At 47.3% G+C, this 10111-nt stretch overlaps 1 protein-coding gene across 1 annotated transcript; it reads left to right on the top strand.

Moving 5' to 3' along the window:
- Nucleotides 1-9215: 9215 nt before the first annotated feature.
- LOC307239165 (protein S100-A1-like) lies at nt 9216-9585 on the top strand (the record flags this gene model as incomplete). Its single annotated transcript, XM_080012459.1, has 2 exons — nt 9216-9356; nt 9469-9585. The coding sequence occupies 2 exons, from the start codon at nt 9216-9218 to the stop codon at nt 9583-9585; spliced, it is 258 nt and encodes an 85-aa protein (XP_079868585.1).
- Nucleotides 9586-10111: the final 526 nt, after the last annotated feature.

Genomic DNA, 10111 nt, shown 5'->3' on the forward strand with positions numbered 1-10111 from the left:
CCTGAGCAGTACAGTTCCCAAACCAGGCAGCGATGTTGCCTGTCAGGATGCTCTCCACCGCTTCACAGTAGAAGGATCCTCACGAGACCCAGGATTTCCACAGCTGCCTGAGGTGGTAAACACATTGCCTCGCCTTTCTCACCAGAGTGTCTATTTGTAAAGTCCATGTTAAATCCTCTGTGATGTGGACTTGAAGCTGCTCAACCTGTCAACAGAAGTCCCATTAATCACCAAGGGCGTGTGTGTCCTTGGTTGTAATCCTCGCCTAAAGTTCACAATCAGCTCCTTAGTTTTGCTGACGTTCAGGTGTAGGCTGTTATCCTGGCACCAGAGTGACAGGTCAGCCACCTCCTCGCGGTAGGCCTTCTCATCGCAGTCGGTGATCATGCCCACGACAACGGTGTTTTCAGAAAACTTGATGATGGTGTTGGAGCTGGACCTGGGCACACAGTCATGTGTGTACAGGGAGTACAGTAGGGGGCTGAGGATGCAGCCCTGGGGGGATCCTGTATTCAGGGTGAGGGAGCTGGACATGTGCTTCCCCACCCTAACCACCTGGGGCCGGGCTGTGAGGAAGTCCAGGATCCAGGCACACAGCGGAGTATTCAGTCCAAGTTCCTTCAGCTTGACAGCCAGTCTGGTGGGGACTATGATATTGAAAGCTGAACCGTAATCGATGAACAGCATTCTCACGTAGGCCCCCTTCCGGCCATCCAGTTGCGTGAGCGTGGTGTGCAGTACCTGGGAGACTGCATCATCCGTGGATCTGTTCTGCCAGTACGCAAGCTGCAACGGGTCCAAGGTGCGTGGGATGGAGGCACAGATATAATCCTTAATCAGACTCTCAAAACACTTTGAGAGGTAGTCATTCAGGCAGAAGAGGCGATCTTCGGAACAGGAACGACGGTGGACCTCTTGAAGTAGGACGGGACCACTGATTCAGCCAGAGAGATGTTGAATATTGTAGTGAACACCGGAGCTAGCTGGTTAATACAGGTCTTCAGTACTCGCCCAGATATGCCATCTGGGCCCGCAGCTTTCCTGGTGTTCACCCGCATCAGAGCCTTCCTGACGTCATGCACGGACACTGGGAGTGCGCGCACATCCCCAGCGATGTAACTCCAATTTTCCGGCGAGCTAGCGGTCCTGTTGCCAGACTCGACTGTGCATAAAAGGAGTTCCATTCGTTGGCTAGGGAGGAGTCCACACTTGTGGCTGGGGAGGAGCTGCTTTAGTTTGTTATCGTCCGCAGCTCCTGCCACAAGCGTCTTGTGTCCCCCTGCTCCATCTGTAGCTCCACAGTCTCTCTATACGCCTGTTTAGCGTCCTTCACCTCCTTCCGCAGATTGTAAGACGCCGCTTTATGATTGTCCATATTAACAGATACAAGACCGTCGTTGTAAGCGGCCGTGCGAGCATTCAGAGCGCAGCGGATGGATTTGTCAACCCAAGGTTTCTGGTTTGGAAATATCCGAACTTTCACCATGAGAATGATGCTGTCTGCTAGCATAGCCACAAAAATCACTGCTACGTCTGCAAACTCGCTGACGTCATTTGAACTTGATTAGAACATGTCCCAGTCTTCGTCAGCAAGTGCGTCCTGAAACGCAGCCTCTGATTGGTCCGTCCACCACTTCACTTCCCTCCTCACCACCAGTTCTCGCACGATCAGAGGCCTGTAAACGGGAACCAGCGAGATCGTGGTGTGATCCAATTTCTCGAAAGCAGGTAGCGAGACGGTTTTGTATCCATTCTTGTAAGGTGTGTAACAATGGTCCAAAGTTCTATCTCCCCTGGTGGCACACATGATGTGTTGGTGGAAATTAGGCAGAACTTTTTTGAGGTTCGCTTTGTGAAAATCCCCAGTCACCACCACAGCCGCATCGGGATGTTTGATTTGAAATCCGCACAACACATCATACAGGTCCGACAGTGCTGTGTCGGTATCCGCTCGCGGTGGAATATAAACGGCTCTAATGATGACCGTGCTGAATTCTCGGGGGAGTTTAAATGGACGGCATAAGATTGTCAGCTGTTCCAGGTTCGGCGAGCAGGAGCAGGAGACAGACTTGGTGTTGTTAGGGTTACACCAGCGGTTGTTTACCATGAGGCAGACGCCTCCACCTTTGGATTTCCACAACTCCCCCCGATCTGTCGCCACGGAACACGCAGAAGGACTCGGCAAGACAAATGGCTGCATCCAGCACCACTGAATTTAACCACGTCTCCGTCAGGTAGAGGACGCAACAGTTCCTCATGTCTCGTTGGAATTTAATGCTCGCTTGAAGTTCATCCATCTTTTTCTCCAGAGACTGAACGTTGGCAAGAAGGATGCTTAGCAGAGGTAGACGGTAAGGTTGCGTCATCATTCTGACCCGAATGCCGCCTCGTTTACGACGGTGCTTCCTCCGTGGGCCCGCTCGTGGAACAGCGGCTCCATTTTTGTTCTTGTTGTTGTTGTTGTTGAGCGTGTTCGCACGTAGAATTTCAGTCGGCCATTCTACTTCCACGGATAAAAAGTCCCAAAGTTGTTAGTTTAGGGAAGTTTTTATATCCACGAGTGCATCGCGGCTGTAAGAGATAACTGCCGATGCTTTTTTGGCGAACATTATGATAAAAAACGGAAAGAAATACTAAAATGTGCAAAAGTTGACAAGTGGCCGCAAGGGGCGGCGCTACTATCGCCACTCTTGATAGTAGTATCTCTTACCATGGTTTGCGAGATAGTGGTATCTAAAGTTTGGGGCTGCTAGGCCTCCACCGTCATTGTTTTTCTGTAGTGTTGCTCGTTTAATTCTCGGTTTCTTATATTTCCAAAAAAATTGATTGACTATTGAGTCTAGAGTATTAAACCAATGTACTGTTTGTTGAACTAGGGTCATTGAAAATATATGAGGTCTTCTTCAATGGATTTGAGCAATGGAGTGAAGTTAAGGGTAAAAAAATATGACAGATTGGTCGAGATATCAATACCAAGGTATCTAATATTGGCCATTATGATGATGAGGGGAGTTTCTGGGTTGCAGCATTGCAGTCTCCTGCATCGAGTGGTAAGACCGTGGTTTTAGTCCAATTTATTGAATAGTCTGAGATAGCTGAGAATTTAGATATATGATTGAAAACCTCCGGTAGGGATGATATTGGGTTCCGTATGTACAACAAGATATCGTCTGCATACAAACTTATTTTGTAAACAGAGTTCCCTGTTTGTATTGCCTACAATATTACTGCTTTGAATGTTTTGAAGTAAAGGACATCCTTTTCTTGTGCCGCATTGTAGAATGAAACGCTGTGAAGTGTAACCATCGGTGATGACAGAAGCAGATGGGGAGTTGTAGAGGATTCTCTACGGAATGAGTGATTCTCCAAAGCCAAATTTGTTGAGGATTGAAAAGAGATATGTCCAATTAACTCTGTCAAATGCTTTTTCGGCATCTAAAGAGACAATAATAGTATTTAAGTTGTTCCTTTGAGATATGCTGATCAGACTGAATAAACGACGCATATTACTGGATTAGTGTCTGCCTTTGATAAAGGTTGTTTGGTCTGGGTGAATTATAAATGGAATTTCTTTTTCAATTCTGTTGGTTAGTGTTTTACTTATAATCTTAAGGTCGCAATTAATAAGGCTTATGGGTCTATAACTGGAGGTGAGGATTTCGTCGTTATTGGGTTTGAGCGAAACCGAAATGAGAGCGGTATTCATCTGCGGAGGCATGGTGGAGGTTGACTTAATCTCTGTAACCATTCTGATGAATAATAGGGATATAAGTGACCAGAAGTGTTTAGAGAATTCCACTAGGTAACCATCTGATCCAGGTGATTTCTTGTTGGGCATAGAGAAGAGAGCTTTCCTGAGTTCTTCTAAAGTAAGTGGTTGATCTAAGGTGGTAGCCTGCTCTGTCGAAAGTTTAGGAGGGTTAATATCATCAAGGAATGAGTGAATGCTTGATATATTAGATTCATTATCCGAGTGATATAGCTTATTATAAAAGTCTCGAAATATGTTATTGATATCTTGCAGGGAGTATGTTATCCTACCCTGTGGATCTTTAATGGCTGAAATAAGTGTCTTTTCTCTCTCAGGTATCAATTGATTGGCAAGAAATTTACCTGATTTGTCATTGAATTCAAAATAATTTGCTCTTGTTTGTTGCATGAGGAATTGTGTCTTTTGATGGAAGATAATATTATTATTCAAGTTGAGATGTAATTGTCCGGATCTCATTTTGGATTTGCTCAGTGGATGAGTGGGCTTGTTAGGAGTGCAACTCCTTTAGTCGTTGTTCGAGTTTATTTTGGCATTCTTGTCCTTTCTTTTTCTTGTGAGTGAAGAATGAAATAATACTACCTCTTAGAACTGCCTTAGCTGTTTCCCAGAGTAAGGATGGTGATATTTCTGGGGAGTCATTCAGTTCAATGAGGGAAGTTCATTGTTTGGAAAATAAATTGTGAAATTATTTTTCTGTCAAAAGTGAGGCGTTAAACCGTTACCTGCCAGGAGAGTTCCGGTTTGTTTCATTTATCAGGTTGAAACTATTCGGCCCGTGATCAGAAATTACAATAGGGTGGTTTTCAGGATTAGTGATTTTGGACATTGCGGACTTACTTGTCAAGAAAAGGTCGAGAAACTGGACAGGCGGAAAGGGCCAACCAGGACTTGGAGGCAGCCCTGCATTGAGTCATTGCCTCCAGCCCCTCCTTCTGGAGTTGCCATTTGGTTTGGATCGAATACGCTCACAACTCCTCCCCCTGCACTGCTACAGGTCTGTCTCCCTTCAAAGCATCTCTTGGTTACCAGCCTCCTTTGTTCCTTTCCAGGGAGAAGGACCTAGCCCTTTCCTCAGTCCAACACCATCTTAACCTCTGTCAGAAAGTGTGGAGGGAGAGACAGGCAGCCCTTCTTGGCTCAGTGCAGAACCATAAGAGACTGGCAGATCACCACCGAGTGCCAGCCACCAACTACTCTACAGGTCAGATAGCTTGGCTCTCTTCTAAAAATATTCCTTTTCAAGAAAAAAATATATTCCTTGTTTTTTTTCCCCTGACTTCCCCTCCCCTCCTATGTGCATCCTGTCTGTGTGTCTGGAGGTGGGCTTGGTCCTGGATCCTTCCCTGACGGCTCACCTTCACAGTTCCGTCTCATCCACAACATCAAGCGGCAGTGCTTAACCCTGGGAGCTTCACCTCATTCCTTGCTAGATCGCAAAGTCTACTGTACGGATCCCTTGCCAATCAGCCTTTTGCCTTCGGTCTCCTGTCTTCAGTCTTCAGCCTTTGGTCTTCAGTCTCCAGGCTCAGAACGACCTCCGACACACCTGGCCACTCTGCCACCCACACTCTTTGCTGACTTTGACTTTGGTGAACAAACCCTGGTTGTCTGCAATAAACTGTTTAGAAACCACATTCGCTTCCGAGTATGCGTTCGGAATCATTGGGACCCGAATCGCACGTATCATAATATTCTGAACTATTTCTGCCAGTTCATTTGGTTCCTTCACCGATTTGTTTGTGAACGACCCCTTGCCATAGGTTTTCTCTCTCTCTACGTCATCCTCAGACGAGCCTTCCAACGGCGTCTCCAGTCATCCCTGTTCTCCATACATCTGGCCAGCTCCTTTGTGCTTTCCGCAGCAGCATCTTTCCTTAGCACGTCCACATAGGTAGATGCGTGACGTCCTCTTGATTGATGCCCGTGTGTTGGTTCCCACAGTACAAGCTTTTTGGCCGGGAGTTCTCGGTGGCGGTGGCAATGGCCTGCTAGTCTTATCCTCCTTACTGCTATCTTCTCTGATACACTGGGTAGTGCCCCATACAGACGTTGGTTGGTAATGTGTTCGTCCTGGTTGATGTTAAGTACCACACGTAACATTCTGGTGCAGCACACGTAACATTCTGGTGCAGCACCCATCCAGGGACTTCTGTAGGGCCTTCGTTAGTGTCCAGCATTCGCAGCCGTATAAGAAAAGGGACTCCACGGTGGCAGAGAAGAAACTGATCTTGATGTGTCGGGGAAGGTTGGATTTCCACACACTGGTCATGCCATTAAGTGCTCTCCAGGCAAGTGCTTTCCTCACATTAAGGTCCTTTTCCGTGGAGCCGACCCACGCGCCCAGGTATTTAAAGTCATTGACCTCTTTTAGCACTGAGCCTTCTGTTGTTATTAGGGGTGGGTGTTCCTGGGGGATGTTGTAGTTCATGACCTTGGTTTTCTTTGCGTTTAGCATGAGGCCGACCTTAGCACACTCTGGCTCAACTCTGGTCAGGAGATCCTGTGCCTGCTTCATGTTGTTAGATAGCAGGCAGATGTCATCAGCGTAGTCCAGGTCTGTCAGGGTTTCTGCAGGGTGTCTCATGGACCTTCTGGGTGCGATAGTGAAGCCGAGCTCCGGCTCCCTTCCTTTGAAGGCTTGTCTCAGAGCATAGTCCAATACTATAATGAAAAGGAAGGGGGCTAGGGTGTCTCCCTGCAGCACTCCGGTTTGGATGCTGAACTCCTTGCTGTTACCATCCAGCGTTGTCACTCTCGTTCCCGTGTACCGGGTGTCATGACATTTCACTGCATATATGTATGAACGTATGTATATGTATGTGACAAATAATCTCTTGAACTTGAACTTGAACTTGAACATGGTCCCTATGGCACGGAGTAGGTTGGGAGGAACATCGTAGGCCTTGAGTATTCTCAACATCATTCCTCTGTGGATGGTGTCGAAGGCCTTCTTGAAGTCGATGAAACACATCACCGCAGCCAGGTTGTTCCTCTTTACCTCTTCAATGATCTTCCTTAACGCAAGGATCTGGGCTAAGATGGTTCTACCCTCTCGGAACCCGTTTTGGTTTTCCCTGAGGTGAGGGTCGATAGCACTCCGTATCTGGTTTAGTATCATGTGGTTGAACATTTTTGCAATGATACAGGTCAGGCCGATACCACAGTAATTGTCAGGTCTTGAGAGATCTCCAGATTTTGGTACCGGGATGATGTGTGAGAGTGACCATATTTCAGGCATGACATTTCCATTAGAGCCTGGTTGCAGACCTCCAAGATGACGTCATCGAGATTACAGTTCTTGATAACCTCTGGGGGGATGCCGTCAGGTCCAGGGTTTTGACCCAATGCGTGGCTTGCGTTCTTTACTTTTCGACGTGCTGCCATGACATCTGGATGTTTTGATCTTGCGGGGCTACTAGTCTTCTGTATTACCGGTACACACCTTGAAGTTGCCACTTTGTTTGCTTCCATAAACTTCATGTACCCTGCGCCCGGTTCCTCCTTCACATCTCGTATGTGAATGCGGTCCCTAACCACTGCTGTGTATCTGGCCTGTAGCTCAGGGTTTGTAGAGAATGCCCTCCAGTCATGGCGCACCCTGGGGTTTGGTTTTGGGGTCCTGAGGCTCAGCCGAACTCTCATGGATACCACCCGGTGGTCAGAACACATAGAGTTGAAGGTGCTACAGGGTTCTGCATTTAAGATGGAGTTCCTCCACTTCCGTCTCACTAGAATGTAGTCAAGCTGACACTTTATACCAGGGGGCCGGTCCTGAAAGGTCCATCTTTTGCCTTTTCTCTTCCTGAACATGGTGTTTGCAGCCAGTAGATCTTGTTCCAGGAGTAGGGCGGAAAGGTACAGTATGTTCCGTTCCGGTTTGTGTCGTCATGGAAGGTGTAAGGTGAGTTACTTTGGCTGAGTCTTGCATTGAAGTTGCCCAGAATCGCAAGGTAGTTGTGAGCTGGGACGCTACGGACTGCTGTTGCCAGGTCCCCGTAGAACTTCTTTGCCTCCTCGGCTGACGCCACGTTAGTGGGTAAATACACTGCCATGGTCGTTGTCACTGGGCTGCCATCAAATTCAGCAATGAGGATCCACTCTGAGTAACGGTGGTCTCTCCGTAACGCCTTGCGTGCCCGGGGGCTCAACAGCAGCCCTACACCTCCGGTTGCTGCCTGGGCTTCGTTTCGCCACGCTGAGGAGGTGATGAAGGTGTAACTGTCAACCCTGCAGTATTTGATGTCGATTTTGGCATGTACCCTTCTGTGCTCCTTAACTCCCAGGATCTCCACTCCTCTGCTTTTCACACAGTGTGAGACTTCCTCCAACCTCCTGTCTTCTCTGACTGTGCATGCTTTGAAGGTCCCCATTATAAATGGCCTCCTGCAAAGCATGAGTGCATTGGACGGGGTGCTGTGATCGGACAGCAACCCTCCCTGGGACATTCCCAGGGTTTGAGGTCCTGTCGTCATGCTGTCCTTCCGGGAGGACGACCGGCACCACTGTCCGCTGCGATGCTCCTGCGGACTCCCACCGCTGGAAGTATAGGGTTTGGGATGACTTTGTACTCCATTGTAGGCTTTTCAATGCTGATTAAGGACTGTGGGGTGCAACTCCTCACAGCCCTGGTTTTAGTACAGAGTGTCCTTCTCCTAGGAGGGTTGCCATCCAAGGCTATGAGCCCCACCTGCCCATGGCATGCTCTTGCCCGGCCTGTAAACCAAGGCAGGGGGGCTAGGGGGTACTATTACTTGCCCAAGGTGGACCCCCATACTAGTGGAGGGAAGGAGACATCTTACTTCTCCATTCTAATTCAGCTTCTGCCAAAAAGCCACTGCCACAGAAAGACGAAAAAAGTTTTGGCAGAATGACGAGACTCAAACTAACTAATAGTTTTGGTTGAGGATTCAGGAAATTTCGTTCAATTCAAAGATTCAATCAAAAAGAATGATTCGTTCGCAAACAACAACAAATAGTGTCATAGCAGCAGCAGCGGCAGCAGCAGGGCGGTGCCTGGCTAGAAAACCTCAGGCGCGATATTTCCCAACTCTCCTGAACATTCTTCCCACGCCTCTCCCTGGAGCGTCTGACATCTCTTGCACCGTGAGCTAGATACTTCCAGTTTTAAATGTGACCGCTGCCAGGCCCTTCAGGTACTGCACCCTACAGCTACTGGTGGTGGCAAATGGTGGCAGCTTTCTTTTTTTTATTTATTGTGTAATCATTTTCATGAATACATTTTTGTTTTCATCTATACATTAAACGGCCAGTACATATTATTTTGTCACCACTTCAAGGATGCACAGCAGAGAAAGTCTTTGTAAGTGGACCTTCTGTGGGCGTCCATGTTCAACGCCCACAGTGCGTCACCTCTCTTCTTCCAATCGCTACGTCTCACTCTGTCCATATCTTGTCCCCAGCCTCACAATTAGAGTCAGGAATCATGCTTTCTGAACTGGAGACTGTCATGGAGTCCCTGATCACAGTGTTCCACCGGTACGTGTTCAAGGGAGGCAACACCCTCACACGCTCCGTGAAAGAACTCAAGGAGCTGATGGAGGCCGAGCTGTCTGGCTTCCTTGAGGTGAGTGGAGGGAACACCGAACGACTCCATACCTGTTGCCCCAGTTCTTTGGGACCTTTAATGACCATGTAAAGACTGCATTAATGTTAACCGCCTTCCCCCTCCGTCACAGTCTCAGAAGGACTCCACTGCCGTGGACAGGATCATGAAGAACCTAGACACCAACTGTAATGACCAAGTGGACTTCAAGGAGATTGTCTCTCTGGTCGTTGGACTATCCATTGCCTGAGCAGTTCAATCAGATAAGGGCCTCCTAACCTTAGGGGTACTGCAGCGAAAATTTCAAAAATGTGTTAAAAAATATTTGTTATGATAAAAACAGACCACATACGACGCACATACAGTAAATAATTTATGTAATTTTTTTTTTTTTCTTCCAGTGCAGGGAAGGGGGAACTCAGCTGAATAAAGATCTTAGAGGTGTACACTATTAAGAAAGGGGTACACCACTAAACCAAGTTTGAGAACCACTGTCTTATACCATATCTACATTGCATACACATTTGTATTTATATATGTGAATATGTATGTGTGTGTGTATGTGCATGCTTTCCTTTGTATGTTCATCAGTGGTGGAAAAATACAGAATACAAGTACTTAGTCACTGTACACTGTACTATGGCAAAGCAAGAGGAAAAAAGATCTGTATTTATTTTTATTTTTGTATATCTTTGTAAATTACAATGACACCACCTGTTCAATTGTCTTGTAAATTGTATTCAGGGAACAAGATATGGATGAACACATCTGCAGGA

Source organism: Zeus faber, assembly GCF_960531495.2.
Source record: "Zeus faber genome assembly, chromosome: 1".
NCBI classification, from domain to species: domain Eukaryota; kingdom Metazoa; phylum Chordata; class Actinopteri; order Zeiformes; family Zeidae; genus Zeus; species Zeus faber.